Source organism: Vipera berus (genome assembly GCF_964194415.1).
Source record: "Vipera berus genome assembly, chromosome: W".
NCBI lineage: Eukaryota > Metazoa > Chordata > Lepidosauria > Squamata > Viperidae > Vipera > Vipera berus.
In genome coordinates, this window is record NC_138210.1 from 24,272,870 (window position 1) to 24,291,061 (window position 18,192).

General features: G+C 43.1%; 1 protein-coding gene across 7 annotated transcripts in view; it reads right to left on the reverse strand.

Moving 5' to 3' along the window:
* LOC308676210 (zinc finger MYND domain-containing protein 11-like) overlaps window positions 1–18,192 on the reverse strand; it is a gene marked incomplete at its 5' end in the record, with an annotated part of 221,583 nt that overhangs the window by 148,212 nt on the left and 55,179 nt on the right. For all 7 annotated transcript variants that reach the window (XM_081341992.1, XM_081341993.1, XM_081341991.1 and 4 more), the window contains one exon: window positions 6,509–6,668. In XM_081341992.1, the coding sequence (XP_081198118.1) occupies window positions 6,509–6,668 (160 nt within the window). The remainder of the gene's footprint in view (window positions 1–6,508; window positions 6,669–18,192) is intronic.

The following is an 18,192-nucleotide window of genomic DNA, read 5'->3' on the forward strand; positions in this document are numbered from 1 at the left end:
AACTCTCTAGCTTTCTCCATGATCCAGCATTTGTTGGCAATTTGATCTCTAGTTCCTCTGCCTCTTCGAAATCCTGCCTGTACTTCTGGTAGTTCTCGATCCACATACTGCTGGAGTCTAGCTTGTAGGATTTTAAGCATAACTTTACTAGCATGAGAAATGAGTGCAATGGTGCGATAGTTTGAACATTCTTTGGCACTGCCTTTCTTTGGAATTGGAATGTAAACTGATCTTTTCCAATCCTGTGGCCACTGTTGAGTTTTCCAAATTTGCTGGCAAATTGAGTGTAGCACTTTTACTGCATCGTCTTTTAAGATTTTGAATAGCTCAGCTGGAATACTGTCACTTCCACTAGCTTTGTTGTTGTTCAGCTTTCCTAAGGCCCACTTCACTTCACATTCTAGGATGTCTGGCTAGAGGTCAGTGACCACCTCATTGTGATTATCAGGGACATTAAGCTCATTCTTGTATAGTTCTTCTGTGTAATTTTGCCACCTCTTCTTAATCTCTTCTGCCTCTGTTAGGTCCCTGCCATTTTGGTCCTTTATCATGCCCATTTTTGCATTAAACGTTCCCTTCATCTCTCCAATTTTCTTGAAAAGATCTCTGGTCCTCCCTATTCTATTGTTTTCTTCTATTACTTTGCACTGTTCATTTAAGAAGGCATTCTTATCTCTTCTAGCTATTCTCTGGAATTCTGCATTCAATTGGGCGTATCTTTCTTTTTCTCCTTTGCCTTTTGCTTCCCTCCTTTCCTCAGCTATTTGCAAAGCTTCCTCAGACAACCATTTTGCTTTCTTGCATTTCTTTTTCTTTGGGATGGTTTTGGTTGCTACCTGTTGTACAATGTTGCGAACCTCTGTCCATAGTTCTTCAGGCACTCTGTCTATCAGATCTAATTCCTTAAATCTATTTGTCACCTCTACTGTATATTCAACAGGAATATGATTTCATTCATACCTGAGTGGCCTAGTGCTTTTCCCTACTTTCTTCAGTTTAAGCCTAAACTTTGCAATGAGAAGCTCATGGTCTGAGCCACAGTCAGCTCCTGGTCTTGTTTTTACTGACTGTATAGAGCTTCTCCATCTTTGGCTGCAGAGCATATAGTCAATCTGATTTCTGTGTTGACCGTCTGGTGATGTCCATGTGTAGAGCTGTCTCTTGGGTTGTTGGAAAAGAGTGTTTGCTATGACCAACATATTCTCTTGACAAAATTCTGTCAGCCTGTGCCCTGCTTCATTTTGTACTCCAAGGCCAAACTTGCCTGTTATTCCGGTTTTCTTTTGCCTTCCTACTTTAGCATTCCAATCCCCCATGATGATAAGGACATCATTTTTGGTGTTAGTTCTATAAGGTGCTGTAGGGCTTCATAGAACCGGTCTATAGTTTATGGCAGGACCTCCTGCCTTTGTCTTTGTATTATCTCTCTGGATGAACCCTAGCCATGTTGGCTGGGGATATCAAGCTCCATTTCAACATGTAACTTTGCACAGCATGGAAAGTTCATCATTCTTTTAACTAATGAGATGGGTCCAGATTACAACCTTACATTCCGAAAGAGCCTTTGCTGTAACCGTGAGTTATTGACATTGGATGCCTGTGAATAAAGTAATTTGTTTTATCCCATTCATTGAGTTTATTCTGGCTGTCTCACGTGGAACCAGCAATGACATCTCTGCGTGAGGCATCACATTCATCAAACCTTTTTGAAAAAGAATCAGCTAAGGATTGCATCTTGTTAGCCAGAATCTGTTTTCCCCCTTGGGTGTTAGCCTCCTCCTTCTCTCTGCAATATGATCTGTTGTTGGCTCAAAGCAGGGAGGGAGCAGGGAGGGAGTGAAAAAGACAGTGAAGATATTTTCTGGCCACTTGATCCAAAATGTTTTTGCAACTTAATAAAGTACAAATCCAAAGTCACATGCATGTTTCCATACGGAAGGCAGAAATTAATGAGAACAGTAAAATAAATCAAAGAAGGAAAAAAGAAAGGAAAACAGAAAGAATCCAGCAGGGTTTGAAATAAATCAGCATTCAACCAGTCAATTAACATTTAAAAATAAAAAGCAAAAGCAAAAGTTCAGAAAGTGAAAGTTAAAAGCCCCGTATTGCTTACAAATAAGAAGAGGTGTAAAAGGCCCTTGACTTTTCAGCTACTCCCTCACAGGGAGTTGCAATCTTCAAGATTCCTCCTCCTGGGTGGGTCCACAGCTGTCCAAACGTTATCTCGGGTCTTTCCTAAGTGCCCCCATCAAGGCTGCCAAAAAACCAGCTCTGGCAGCAAACACAGCAGATCATGGGTAAGAGAAAGAAAACTGTCACCCTATAGCAGCCATTGGGGGAGGAGTCATGTGTGAGGGTTTTTTAAGTGTATTTAGGTGTGTTGTCATATTTTTTCTTATAACTGATAAATAAAATCTATTAAATACAAAATAGTAACTTCAAATTCTCATAAACTGGATCTAGTTATTTCTGGTATGGTGCAGTCCCTGAGAAAGTCTGAACTCTTCTGTTCAACTGACACACCAAAACTGATCCTATCCATTAGGTTGAATAGACTGGACACAGAGTTTTGTTAAAATAATTACTTGCTGAATGATATTTACTGATGATAAGCCCACCTGAACAGTGTGAAGTCAAAACATACCATGTTTTCCCAAAAATAAGTCTCAATCAGAAAATAAGCCCTAGCATGATTTTTCAGGGTGCTTGTAATATAAGCCCTATGCCAAAAATAAGCCCCAGTTAAGATAGTCAGCCAGACATCTGTTGCAACACACTACAGATGTATTGAATTATAAAATAATAATATATAATTAAATGTAAATAAATATTATTAACATTAATACTTAAAATAAATGATAAAATAAATTATAATTAAGTATTTGTACATACCGTACCCAAGCAGGTGCCTTTGGACGAGAGGTATCGTATGTAAACCAATGAACTTGAGACACCGTCAGCGTGCACACAGGAGGGAGCAAGCGCACAGGGGCCGACAGTGTCCAGCAGCAGCTGTAGCCCACTGTCCCCTTGGCCGGTGCACTCTGGGGCTGTGAACCCCATGCAGCGCAGGTGAGTGGGAGAGCTGCTACCACCGGCCTGGCCCACTGCATTCCACCATCTGCTTGACCATGGCTGCAATGGGGCAGGCGGCCACGTGGTGCGTCTGGCAAGCTGCTGCCACCACCGTGAGGTGAGACAGATGATGGGGGGGTGGAGCTGCCCCACGTGCCCGCACCCACACCCCTCAGGGCCCCACAGCCAGGCCACCCCCACCCCGCCGACAACCTCACCACGGCTCACGGCAACCATCTGCTAGCCCTGGCGCGTCCAGCAGGCCAGTGCCACCATGAGACGAGGCAAGGGATGTGGTGAGGTGGGGTTGGCGTGGGTACTAGGTCCACACACACACACACACACCCCACCTGCATCACCTCACCTCATGACGGTGGCACATTTTGTCATTTTTCTGTCCCATGCTTATGGATTGGGGGCAGTAATATTTCTAGTGAAACACCCTCTTTGATCATTGAAGTACAATGAGGGAAAATGTATTTGATCCCCTGCTGATTTTGTACATTTGGCCACTGACAAAGAAATGATCAGTCTACAATTTTAATGTTAGGTTTATTTTAACAGTGAGAGACAGAATAACAACAAAAAATACAGAAAAACACACTTCAAAAAAGTTATAGATTTGTATTTTAATGAGTGAAATAAGGAGTTGACCCCTTTGCAAAACATGACTTAGTACTTGGTGGCAAATGTTCTGTTCCAGCCTACGACCGGCCCTGTTTGAATGTCAGGGACAACCCCTTTTTATAGTCAACAGGCTGGAAAAACCCAACCAAATTTATTTACAAAGAAGTCAAAAGTTCAAACAAGTGTTAAACCAAAAGTTCAAACAAGAGTTAAACAGGAATAACAGACCAGGACTCTAGCAGAAGATCTTCAAACGGTTGCCTTCAGCAACCAGCACCTCCCACACCTTCCCCTTTTATCAGCAGTCCCAAGGCGTGGCTTCTCATTGACTTCTCCTCTCACCGAGTTGCCTCATGGCCTTTCTCTTTTCTACTCTGCTGGATTGCCTCCTGCTCTTAGTGTCCCTGAATAGATCCAGCTGTGAATCATCTACGTCCAATACCTTGTGCTCACACAGCTGAGTCTGATGAGGAACATGATGGGAGGGGCCAGGCTGAGAGTCCTGCAGTGCATCAGAGCCTCCCTCTGACACCAAAGGCTCTCCAAACTCCTCCTCCTCCTCTTCTTCAGAATCATCAGACTCAGCTGCCGGTATCACAGGCTGACGCTGAATCACAACAGCAAAACCCTTGTTGGCAATCACAGAGGGCAGACATTTCTTGTATTTGGCCACCTGGTTTGCATACATCTCAGGAGGGGTTTTGTCCCACTCCTCTTTGCAGATCCTCTCCAAGTCATCAAGGTTTTGAGGCTGACGTTTGGCAGCTCAAACCTTCAGCTCCCTCCACAGATTTTCTATGGGATTAAGGTCTGGAGACTGGCTGGGTGTTCTTGGGGTCACAGGCAGCATTCCTCCTCCTCTAAACACGGCGAGTTGAGTTGATGCCAAAGAGCTCGATTTTGGTCTCATCTGAACACAATATTTTCCAGTTCTCCTCTGAATCATTCAGATGTTCATTGGCAAACTTGTCATGCCTCCATCACAGCCTGAATCTGCTGAGGAAAATGAGCTGGAACTGGACCTTATGGAGGTTGAGGGATAGCTGTCTGTGGCTTCAGAGGAATGTGGGGAAGAGCAGGCTGAGGCAGGCCAGGGCCTTTCAGAATTGGGACTGGATGAACATGAGAGACAGAGCTCAGGCAATGAGCAAGGGCCACCCCTCCTGATCCTAGAGCAGGGAGAGTGGAGAGAAGGAGGGAACAACACAGGCAGGCTCAACTACTCAGGAAGAGAGCACCCCGCCCCTCTCCACAAGGCACACCTGGAGACTGAGACTTAAGGAGATGCTGTGGAGAGGGGCATTTGTTGGGAACAAACAGTGATTTCTTGGAGTTTTGTGTGCTGTTGCTGATCATGGAAACAACTCTCTGATCTCTTCTTCAGTGTTGTGATTTCTGCTTGGAAACCCTGAAACTGTGACTATTGGACTAGCTGACAAACTTGATTTGTGTTCAAAGACTTCGGATTGTAGTTTGGCTTCTCTTCTGAAACTGCTCAGGCAAGCTTGTATTTCCACAGACTCGTTAGATTTTGGATGTATGTTTCATTCCTTGTTATCTACGTGGCCTTGAGTAAATTACTCTTGTAATCTAAATGTATGTGAAACTACTTGCAGCCAGAGGCTGCTGAAGGTGTGTGTGTCTTACATTGTTCTGGGGCTTGCCAGAAACATGGGAGCATTTGGGGAAAAATTGGAGCAATTAAAGGGTGGTTTGAATTGCCAGCTGACTGCATTGCCTCTGTGCTGTGCCCTGGGTCATCACAAAACTTCAGACGGGCCTGTACATGTGCTTTCTTGAGGAGAGGGACCTTGCAGGCACTGCAGGATTTCAGTCCTTCGTGGCGTAGTGTGTTACCAATTGTTTTCTTGGTGACTATGGTCCCAGCTGCCTTGAGATCATTGACAAGACCCTCCCATGTAGTTCTGGGCTGATTCCTCACCGATCTCATGATCATTGAAACTCCACAAGGTGAGATCTTGCATGAAGCCCCAGACTGAGGGAGATTGACAGTTATTTTGTGTTTCTTCATTTTGCAAATAATTGCACCAACTGTTTTCACCTTCTCACCAAGCTGCTTGGTGATGGTCTTTTAGCCCTTTCTAGCCTTGTGTAGGTCTACAATCTTGTCCCTGACATCCTTGGACAGCTCTTTGGTCTTGGCCATGGTGGAGAGTTTGGAATCTGATTGATTGATTGATTGATTGCTTCTGTGGACAGGTGTCTTTTATACAGGTAACAAGCTGAGATTAGGAGCACTCCCTTTAAGAGAGTGCTCCTAATCTCAGCTTGTTACCTGTATAAAAGACACCTGGGAGCCAGAAATCTTGCTGATTGATAGGGGATCAAATACTTATTTCACTCATTAAAAATGCAAATCTATAACTTTTTTGAAATGCATTTTTCTGGATTTTTTGGTTGTAATTCTGTCTCTCACTGTTAAAATAAACCTACCATTAAAATTATAAACTGATCATTTCTTTGTCAGTGGGCAAATGTACAAAATCAACAGGGGATCAAATACTTTTTCCCCTCACTGTATATTCATTAGGATGTATTTTTAAAAATACATTTAATTCACCTCTGAAGTTGTTATGCAGGCAATAATTACCTTTAATCATAAGCATGCTGTGCTGTAAAACAAAATGCCTACAGCTGCATAACGTAATTTAGAAACCAGCTTTCTACTTCATTTTGCATTTAAAAAATAAAACTTTCCTAAGACTATGCACATTGGCTCATACTAAGAATTCCAAGTCAACATTCCAGGAAATGTGATGGAAAGACTTGTAGAAAATATACTCACAATCTCATCCCCAGGCAGCCAGTATCCTTCTTGCTCAATACCAGCTTTTGAACCCTTGCATCCCACAGTCAAGGTTTCGACAACAAGACCATCCTTTACTGCTAAACTAAGCTGACGCGTGGTCTCCTTGGGATGCATACCGTGAACTCGAGACATGTATCTACAAAGAAAACAGTATCAGTTACAAAAGGTCATTTAAAGCTCAATTGAGTAGAAAACAGAGATACAGTGAGGGGAAAATTATTTGATGCCCTGCTGATGAAGAATCAGCCCAGAACTACTTGGGAGGGTCTTGTCAATGATCTCAAGGCAGCTGGGACCATAGTCACCAAGAAAACAATTGGTAGCACACTATGCCATGAAGGACTGAAATCCTGCAGTGCCAGCAAGGTTCCCCTGCTCAAGAAAGCACATGTACAGGCCCATCTCAAGTTTACCAATGAACATCTGAATGATTCAGAGGAGAACTGGGTGAAACTGTAGTGGTCAGATGAGACCAAAATCAATCTCTTTGGCATCAACTCAACTTGGCATGTTTGGAGGAGGAGGAATGCTGCCTGTGACCCCAAGAACACCGTCAAACATGGAGGTGGAAACATTATGCTTTGGGGGTGTTTTTCTCCTAAGGGGACAGGACTTTACAACATCAAAGGGACGATGGACGGGGCCATGTACTGTCAAATCTTGGGTGAGAACCTTCTTCCCTCAGCCGGGGCACTGAAAATGGGTCATGGATGGGTATTCCAGTATGGCAATGACCCAAAACACAGGGCCAAGGAAACAAAGGAGTGGCTGAAGAAGAACCACATTAAGGTCCTGGAGTGTCCTAGCCAGTCTCCAGACCTTAATCCCATAGAAAATCTGTGGAGGGAGCTGAAGGTTCAAGCTGCCAGACGTCAGCCTTAAACCTTGATGACTTGGAGAGGATCTGCAAAGAGGAATGGGACAAAATCCCTCCTGAGAAGTGTGCAAACCTGGTGGCCAACTGCAAGAAACCTCTGACCTCTGTGATTGCCAACAAGGGTTTTGCCACCAAGTACTAAGTCATGTTTTGCGAAGGGGTCAACTCCTTATTTCACTCATTAAAATACAAATCAATTTATAACTTTTTTGAAATGCGTTTTTCTGGATTTTTTTTTTGTTATTCTGTCTCTCACTGTTAAAATAAACCTACCATTAAAATTATAGACCGATCATTTCTTTGTCAGTGGGCAAACATACAAAATCAGCAGGGGGTCAAATAATCTTTCCCCTCACTGTACAAATGGAATCAATCCCTCAAAATTCTATGGTTCCAAACCAGGTCACAATTAAATTAGCTAAGCAAAGAAACAATTAATTTTGGTAACAGTTTAGTTTAGTGTTTAGTGTTTAGTGTTTTAGTTTTAGTTTTAGTTTTAGTTTTAGTTTTAGTTTTAGTTTTAGTTTTAGTTTTAGTTTTAGTTTTAGTTTTAGTTTTAGTTTAGAATTTATTTGCCACCCATTCTCATATAGAGCGTCTCTGGTTGGCTTACAATATAAAAGCATTAAAAGCATTAAAAAAACATTAAAATCATCATAGAAACATGGCAGATAAAATCATTAACAAATTCATTAAGACCAGATGGCAAAGGAGGGAGCCAAACACACAGGGGGTGGCGGGAGGTGGGATTAAGTTTTAAATAGTCAACAAGCTCCAGTATGAAGCTCCCTCATTATGTCCCCAAGTCATCTGGCAGAAGTCTTAAGGCTCTTACGAAAAGTCAGGAGGGTGGGAGCCAATCTCACCTCAGGGGGTAAGATGTTCCAGAGGGCAGGCACCATGGCAGAGAAGGCTCTTCCCCTGGATCCTGCCAGCAGAAATTCCTTGGCTGACAGGATCTGCAGTATGCCCCCTCTGCCAGCATGGGTGGGGTGGGCCAGTCCTATTGGGGTGAGATTGTTCCTCAGGTAGACTGGCCCCATGCCATGCAGGGCTTTAAAGGTGATGACCAACACCTTGAATGGCACCCAGAAGCAAACCAGCAGCCAGTGCAGCCCGCAGAGCAGTGGTGTCACATGGGCCACCCTTGGGGCACCCAAAACTGCCTGCACTGCTGCACTCTGTGCCAGCTGTAGCTTCTGAATGCTCTTCAAGGGTATCCCCATGTACAGCGTGTTGCAATAGTCGAAACGTGAGATGACTAGGGCTTGAGTGACTGAGTGCAGGGACTCCTCATCTAGGAAAGGCTGCAACTGGTGCACACCACGAACTTGTGCAAAGGCTTTCCTAGCTGTGACTGCCACCTGCTCTTTGAACAAGAGACATGAGTTTAAGAGAAAGCCCATGTTGTGGATAGGATCTGTTTTGCTAGGGTTCAGCCAAAGCCTGTTGTCCCCCAAACAGGCCCCCACAGCCTACAGGCATCGCGAGAGTGCAGCTACAATATCACTTGGGTCACCAAGGGTGAAGATGTAGAGCTGAGTATCATCAGCATACTGATGATACCTCAACCCATGGTGATGGATGATCTCACTCAGCAGCTTCATGTAGACGTTAAAAAAGACTGGAGAGAGTACCGAGCCCTTGTGGCACACCACAAAATAACAGCTGAGGGCTGGATCTCTCACTCCCTATTAACACTGATTGCGACCGGCCTTGGAGAAAGGAGCCGAACAAGCGCAACACTGTGCCGCCCAGCCCCCATAACCAGCCCAAAAGGATACCATGGCCAATGGTATTGAAGGTCACTGAGAGGTCAAGGAGAGCAAGGATGGTTGTATTACCCCCATCATGGTCTCGCCAAAGATCATCAACAAGCACGACCAATGCTATTTCTGTCCCACAACCAGGCCTGAATCCTGACTGAAAGGGGTCCATATAATTTGTTTCATCCAGGACTCTCTGAAGTTGCCAGGCCACCACATTTTCTACAACCTTCCCTAAAAGGGAAGATTGGAAACTGGACGGAAATAATCCAGGCAGGTGGGATCAAGTGATGGGTTTTTGAGGAGGGGGTGAACTAGGGTCTCCTTAAAGGGCCCCAGAAATGTCCCCTCCTGCAGTGATGTATTTTTTTTTTATTGAAAAGTTTTAAAATACAATTTTCCTTTAAAAATCCCCCCTTCCCCCTCCCTCCTCCCCCCCCTACCTCCCCCCCTCCCCCCCTCCCCCCCCCGACTTCCCAGAGCTAAATACAAGGTATATATATAAAAAGCAATCATAAACAATCATATACTAACAACTATAAACTCTAAAATCCATCACTCTCTAGCTTATAAAGGATAAAACAAGCCTTAATAATATTGAGTATGTATAAAAAGAAACTAAGATAAGAAAAGAGAAAAAAAAATGAAAGAAGACTTATTCAAATGCTACATAAAACTTCTTAACCCTATACTTGTTCTGGATAAACTCAATCCATTTTGTCCATTCCATAATATAGCGTTCTTGCGAATGATCTTTCAAATAGGCCGAAATCTTCGCCATCTCTGCCAGGTCTGAAACCTTTAAAGTCCACTCTTCTATGGTCGGCAGTTCCTCTTTCTTCCAATATTGGCCTATCAAAAGTCTTGCCGCCGTGATTAAGTTCAACATCAACTTGGTGTCCACAACTGTAGCGTCTGCAATTATTCCCAACAAAAAAAGTTGCAGACAAAACTTTATCCTCTGTTTAAAAATCTTCTGCATATTCCACCAGACTTTTATCCAAAAAGCCTTAACCTTCTTACATGTCCACCATATGTGAAAATATGTTGCATCTTCATCACCACACCTCCAACATTTAGGCTGATAATTCGGATACATACTTGCAAGCTTTTTAGGATCTAAATGCCATCTATAAAACATTTTGTAAAAGTTCTCTCTTAGATTTTGAGCTTGAGTAAATTTCACGTTCCTCACCCAAATCTTTTCCCACGTGTCCATTGTGATAACTTCCTGGATGTTTTGGGCCCATTTTATCATACAATCCTTAACAAGCTCTGTTTCTGAGTCAATCTCTATCAATGCAAGATATATCCGTTTGATATGTGCTGGTCCCTGATTTCTAATTTGCTTTATCAAATTTTCATCAGTCATTGTAAATCCATTTTTCTGGTCTTCTTTCCACCTGGCCCGTAACTGAGTATATTGAAACCAATTTTGAACAACCTTCTCTTCTCGCAAGAGGCTATATGATTTCAAACACCAAACATTTCTTTCCAAACTGAGGATCTCCTTGTACGTAGTCACATCATGTTTAAAGCCAGCATGTATATTTTCTATTGCGTGTTTTGGAATTGCCCACAATGGTATCTTGCAACTTAACTTATGTCTATACTTCTTCCAAACTCTCAGCAATGCCTGCCTTAAAATATGCACCCTAAACACGTTGTCTACCTTCTTATCATACAACAAATATGCATGCCAGCCAAACAACAAATCATGGCCCTCAAGATTTAATAACCTCCCTTGCGTCAAATTAATCCAGTCACTTATTCCTACTAATGCAGCAGCTTCATAATATAATTTAAAATTAGGCAATTTAAGGCCACCTCTCTCACGAGTATCCTGCATAATCTTAAGTTTAACTCGTGGTTTTTTCCCTGCCCACACAAATTTATTGATACCTCGCTGCCATTCCTCCAGATTAGAATCTTTCTTAAGAATCGGTATCATTTGAAACAGAAATAAAAATTTAGGCAGGACATTCATTTTTACTGCTGCAATCCGTCCCAACAAAGACAATTGCAATTTTTCCCAACTCTCCAATTCTTTTTGAATTTTCCCCCATAGCTTTTCATAATTATTTTTATATAGCTTTGTATTAGAGGGCGACAAAATCACCCCCAGATACTTAACCCTTTTAACAATCTCAAATCCAGTTAATCCTTCTAAGAGGGCCTTTTGCGGTGATGTCATATTTTTGGCCAAAATTTTTGTTTTTTGTACATTAACCTTAAATCCAGAAACCTTCCCATATTGTGTTATTATCTCCATCAGGTCCACAACAGAGCTCTCCGGCTGGGTCACTGTAACAACCAGATCGTCTGCGAACGCTCTCAATCTATAATCCTGATCTCTAATCTGTATACCCTTAATTCTTTCCGAACTTCGTATTTTTACCAATAATATCTCCAATGTTAACACAAATAACAAAGGCGATAACGGGCACCCTTGCCTTGTACCCTTCTCAATATTACATACTTCTGACAAACTATTGTTAACTATTATTCGAGCTGTTTGTTTTTGATATAATGCCCTAATTGGTTGCAAAAATTTATCCCCAAAATTCATTTTATCTAAAACTTTCATCAAAAATTGCCAATTCAATTGATCAAAAGCTTTTTCAGCATCTAAAAAAATTAGCGCCGCAGGGATCTGGTTGTTCCTTTCCAAAAATTCCAACACATCAACTATATGCCTCACGTTATTTTTCATTTGCCTACCACTAATAAACCCAGTTTGATCCCCATGAATCACCCGTTGCAGAACCCTCATCAGTCTATTAGCCAAAACCTTAGCAAATATCTTGTAATCTGTGTTTAAAAGCGATATCGGTCTATAATTTTTAACTTGAGTAGCATCTTGGTCTTCCTTCGGAATCAAAGAAATAAAAGCAGTTCTCCAAGACGGTGGCACCTTTCCCCCCCTCTGAATTGTCTGGAACAGTTCCTTTAACAGTTTTATCATTTCTAATTGTAAATTTTTGTAATAGGCCGCAGTCAAGCCATCCGTACCTGGTGCTTTATCCACCTTCAATTCCTTAATTGCTGTAAAAATTTCTTCTTCTGTGATCAGTTGATTAATCCCTTCTTTTTGTACTTGCGTAAGAACCGGGATGCTAGCATTTTCCAGATATATATCAATGTCTTTTTCATTAATTTTCTCCTTAGCATATAATTTAGAATAAAAATCCACAAAAGCGTCCTTGATAAGGTCCTGTTGAAACACAACCCTTCCTTTATGCTCAATCTTGTCTATATTAGAAGCCCTTTGTTTTTTCCTCAATCTATAAGCTAACCATCTACCTGGTTTATTAGCGTTGCAAAAAGTATTATGCCTGGCAAACCGCAGATTGATTGCCACTTGGTCAGCCATTAATTTATCAAATTGTCCTCTTAACAATTTAATAGCCTCCTTAGTCTTCACATCCTCTGAGTTCAAAATCAAAGCCTTTTCTTTTTCCTTTATTTCGTTCTCCAGTTCTTTCCTCCTAGCTTCCACAACACGTCTATGTCTGTTATTCATATATATCAACACCCCTCTCATGTATGCCTTGCTAGCATCCCACACCATATCCATAGAGGTACCTTTGTTCATATTAGTTACAAAAAAATCCTTCATCCGCTGTTTGCATTCTTCCACATTTCTCTGATTTCTAAACAAATTCTCATTTACGCGCCACGAGCGCCTATCTCTTTTCTCCTTATCAATCTCTAACCAAACTGGACTATGATCAGAGATAGTTCTTGCACAAATCTTCACCTTTTTAGTCCTCAAAAAAAAGTCATTAGTCACCAAAATAAAATCAATCCTCGAAAAAGATTGATGTCTATCAGAATAAAAAGTATAATCCTTTTCCCGCAAGTGTCTCTCACGCCAAATATCTCGCAATTCCAAGTCATCCTTCATTTCAAAAAAAGATTTAGGCAGTCTAGCATGACTTGGAATGCGCTTAAAAGCTCCAGCCTTATCCATCTGTACATCCAAAACACCATTCCAGTCCCCCATAAAAATAAAAGATTTATAATCCAACTGGGTAAGTTTTGTATGAAGTAAACTAAAAAAGTCAGCCTGTTGTTGTTGTTGATTAGGGGCGTACAGTCCAACTAAAAGCGTCTTTTTGCCTTCTAGCAACAAATCTATCAATACGTATCTTCCATGCTTGTCTGCTTCAATTAAGTCCGCTGTTATGGCACTTTTAACATAAACAACCACTCCATTTTTCTTATTCATTGCAGAGGCAACAAAGTGCGTGCCCAGTCTTGAGTTCAATAAAAACTTTTGGTCCATAGCCCTAATATGCGTTTCTTGCAAACATATAACATCTATCTTGAATTGTTTTAAATATTGAAAAACTTTCTTTCTCTTCTGTGGTGAATTTAGTCCATTAACATTCCAAGTCAAAAATTTAGTTGCCATGCATATCCTCCCAAAGCTCTTGAAGCACTGCTTTGATAGGACTATCTTCTTTAGGCCGTGCTCCTCCCACTGCTTGGCTATGAGTACGTTGTGAAGATTCTGAAGACTTTTGCTGGTCTTGTTCTTTTATTTTCTTTGCTCTTTTTAAAGCAGCACGCGTTACCCTTTGCTCTCTAGGATCATCCAAAGAAGTTATAGCTTGATCTCCTCCAGCACCATTTTCCTCTGTTTCCTCCTCTTGATGTTCTCCTTCACCTTCTCCAGATCCCTTTGCAGCTTCCAGAAGTGTTAATGGGGTTGCTTTTAAAACAGTATTGTAGAAATCACGCGCTTGCTTCACAGTAATCAACCGATACCTTTTGCCTTCATACATCACCATCAGCCCATCTGGAATCTCCCATCTAAACCTTATATCTCGTTGCTTGAGCTCTTGAACAAGAAATGTGAAGTCTTTCCTTCTCCTTAAAATCTTTGGAGGGATTTCTTTTAAAACCAAGACTTCTTGATCAGCAATCACAACTTTAGCATCATAGGCAGCTTGTATAACTTCATCTCTAATTTCTCTTTTTGCAAAGTAAACCACCACATCTCTAGGCAACTTTCTCTGTCTGGCAATCCATGAGTTAACACGGAACACTTTATCCATAGCTGCTCTTATTTCAGATGCTGGCTGGTTCAACACCACTTCAAAAGCCTCAGAAACCAGCTGCTTTAAATCTTCCTTAATGTTCTCTTTTAAACCTCTGATTCTAACAGCAAACTGCATCTGGTAATATTGAGCAAGGCTTAACTCCCTTTCCATTTTGTCTCTTAAATTTTCATTCTCCCGTACTTTAACTTCTAATATTGCATTCTTTTGAGTCAGATCATCCACTTTTTCATCTAAATCCTCCACACATTCCGCCACTTTATGCACTGAGGAGAAAATGTCTACCTTCATCACGCTGCACTTCTGTTCCATCCTCTCTTCTAATCTCTCCTCCAGTTTCTCCAATTTCTCCTCCATCTGTGCAAATTTATCACCCATTGATTGGTTAATTGATTCCAAAAGTACTTGGGCATGTTTATCCAGCGCATCTCGTAAATCCTTCGGTGTCAATACATCAGGAGGATGCAGCGCCTGTAACGATGATTGTTGCACCGGAGAAGATCCACCACTCCGAAGAGTTTTAGGGGGAGGTTTAGCCGCCATCTTTTACTTTTCAATTGTGACGCACTTTCACTTAAAGTTTAAAAAGTCCATCAAGCTCGAGAGTATAATAAAATAATCCTCTTCACCTTTCCCTCTTGTACCGCTCTGCCTGCTCCTTTAATCCATAGTCCTTTCTTCAGGCAGGGGTGGTCGCAGACGCCTGGCTCTGCTCCAAGAAATCCGGAGCAGAGACGCTGGCCAGCTGGGAGCAACCCAGGCTTCGGGGGAGTTCAATCCTTCAGCCGCCCAAGCTCCAAGCTCAGGCGGCCCCGGAGAACTCTACCCCTACCTGGGGCCTCACCCCCTCCTCTTATCCCGAGGAGGGGGCTTCTAATTCGCCCGAACAGCTGATCGGTGCTGTTTCGGGCGAAAAAACAACAGCTGAGCCGCGGGCAGCCCGGGAAGGCTGTCTCCGTCGCCGCGGAGCCACCGGACATTCCCTGCAGTGATGTATTAATCAGTGCTTGAACCCACCTGCTAGTCACCATCATGGTGGCTTTCACCATCCAGGAAGAACAAGGATCTAACTGGCAGGTGGTGACCTCATCGGGTCCATCAGTTGCTGGGGGCAGACCATACAGATAGACCCAGCCTCCCTGTGGAGGGGTGCAGCAAAAGAGAATCTGAGGCACATCAGGGTGTGATGTGATCATGATAAGGGGGATAATGATAGATCCCCCACCATGTTGTGTTGCCATTGCTCCAACAAGAAAATCATATCTGGTGTGTGACCACCATCCCACGTCAGATACATGATGATCTCGGATAGGCCCATGACTGCCATGGTGGTCATGAACTCCTGGGCTGCTTCCGAGGCCATACCCAGGGATGGCAGGTTGAAGTCTCCCAGAACCATAATTCTGGGGAACTCCACCAACAGCCCTGAGATGGCCTCTAGCAGGTCAGGCAGGGAGGCTGGTATACTAGCAACAAACCCAACTGATCCTGTGAGACCAGCTTCAGAAACAGGGTCTCATAATCAGAGACTTGAGGAACAAAGCCCCTGAAGGCCAAAAGACACTCTCTGATGACCACTGCCACCCCACCTCCACTGCCTTGGGGTCTCGGCTGGTGCCAAACCCTAAACACAGCTGGACATATCTCCAAGAGGGGAATCTCCCTCTTCCAGAGTTACCCAGGTCTCAGTAATGCGTGCCAGGTTGACTCACTCCTCCTCAATAAGATCTTGGATAAGGGGAGTCTTATTATTGACCAACCGAGCATTTCAGCAGCAGCAGCTGAACCTCAGGGCCACCGAGGGTATGCTGTCCAGGAACTGGGAATTAGCTAAGGGGGCCAGAACATACCACCAATACTACACATTGGGGGTGTCTTCACTGTAATGGCTTGCACACTGGCTCCCGTAGCACCCCATGCCCGTCACCACTCTGATGCACTGTCCTGCCCTACACCCCCTACACCCCCAAGGTGATCATCCCCCTCCCTCCCCGACCTCCCTCTTTCCAGAGCCAAGTGCTCTGTCATCCCCCTCCACCCATTCCCATTCACCCCCACAAACATCCATAAGTCATGATGCACATGTGTTTTTTTCCAAGAAAATTCAGGCTTTGCTTTGTGGTGAGCTGGTGAAAGAAGGGAAGAATTATCCTACTATTACATAAAGAAACAGTCCAGTACTCTTTCATCTCATTTAGTGTCTGCCTATCGGTAATAAATCCAATGCTGGAGATGTCATTCCATCCATTTTGAGAGCCACAGATCTAAACATAGTGGGCAAGGATTGCCAAAGAGAACTAGCCTAATAAGTTCCATTGAAGAACTGTTGAGAAACAATTCCCCTAAATCAGTTGGGACTGAAGGAAAGAGTGAGCCATAAAAACCTTTTGTCATAGTTCCAACAGACAAAGACGAATAAACCAGAAGTCTGAGGCTTGCGAATTCCTCAAAGAACATGTTTATTAGTTACAAAGTATCAGCATGGTCAAGAGTGAAACCAAGTCTGAATACACAAGTAACAATTTCCCAATACAAAGTTAAATGTCCCACCCATAAAACTATGCAAGCAACTACATTCCTCAATATGATTATTTGGTGGGCTTTTTATGCAACACCCAGTCCCTAGTCTCAGGAGCAGCCGATGACCTTGGTTCCCACGGGACAAAAGATTATTTTGATTAACGAAGCACCTGGGCAACCCTCCTCCCTCCGTGCTATGTGGCAACCTAGAATGAGAAGAAAAATGGCTGCAGCCATGCTCATTTGTAGTGTTGACATCTTTACTGTAATTCATTAGCTAGGCTAGCTAGCCATTAATAGACAAATGGGGAACCACCAAATAGCTGCATTAATTCAGAACTGATTCTAGCCATGTGCTTGGTACTATCTGTTAAAGTGTTTTAAAAAAACAAAATATTTATGTGTTTAATTTTTCAGATTTTAGGCTACCCAACTCTCTGTTTCTTCCCATCCATCCAAAAATCCAGGCAGTTCAAATGAGTATAAAGATTTATTGCAATCTTATGCTCTCTACAAAAATCTGAACTACTAATGGTAAAAGCAAATTGGTGGTAGATCAGAGTCAAAGGAATTCAAGGTGGGCTGGATTTGGATCTCTTGTGGGTGTGAAGGGACTCATGACTGATGACGTGTTTGAACCCTCCCTCGGGCTCAGCCTCCCATCTTAAGCAACTCTGGGCAGCTTACAACAACCATACAACCAATAAATAAATAAAACAATAAAACTAAAACTTTGCACCACAATCATCCCCCTTGGGATACCACACAGTAGCCTGGTCATCTCCTACATCACCCACCCCTCCAACTTGCTCCCCCTACTCTTCCATGGGTTCTTCTATGCTGCTTTCCCTCTCCTGCATTCTGTCTTCAAAGTCTGAGTTCTCTTTGGAACTTGACAGGGGTGGAAGGGAAGCAGTCTCAAAGGAATCCGCCTCCCCCTCCTCTGAAGGAGATGGCGAGCTAGGTGATGGTTGCTATAACACAAAAATATTGTCAGAGGTTCCCTCTCCTCCCCTTCCTGGAAATTGAAGGCCAGACGTGGAAGTCCTATTGTAGGCGAGTATCCTGCCTCCCCCCGGAGGAATGCAGAGGGGCTGTTAACCCTCTTCCTCAACAGGATCCCCAGGCAAAATTGGGCAGGGGGCTGGTAGCTTGGTAAGCCTTGGCTTGTCAGGGAAGTGCTGGTGAAATTGACGAACTAAATCAGGGGCATGAACATACCGTGCATTTTCCCCAGGATCGATCTGCAACAGGGTAGCCTTTCCAATGAATCAAGTACTGAATGCCTTTGCCTCTTTTCCTAGAGTCTAGGATTTCTTCCACCTCATATTCTGATTCTCCCTCTACTATGACTGGCGGTGGAGGGGGGTGCTGGGATCGTATTGTGCTTGTGGGAGCATCTGTGGAAAGTAACACTCGGTGAAATATTGG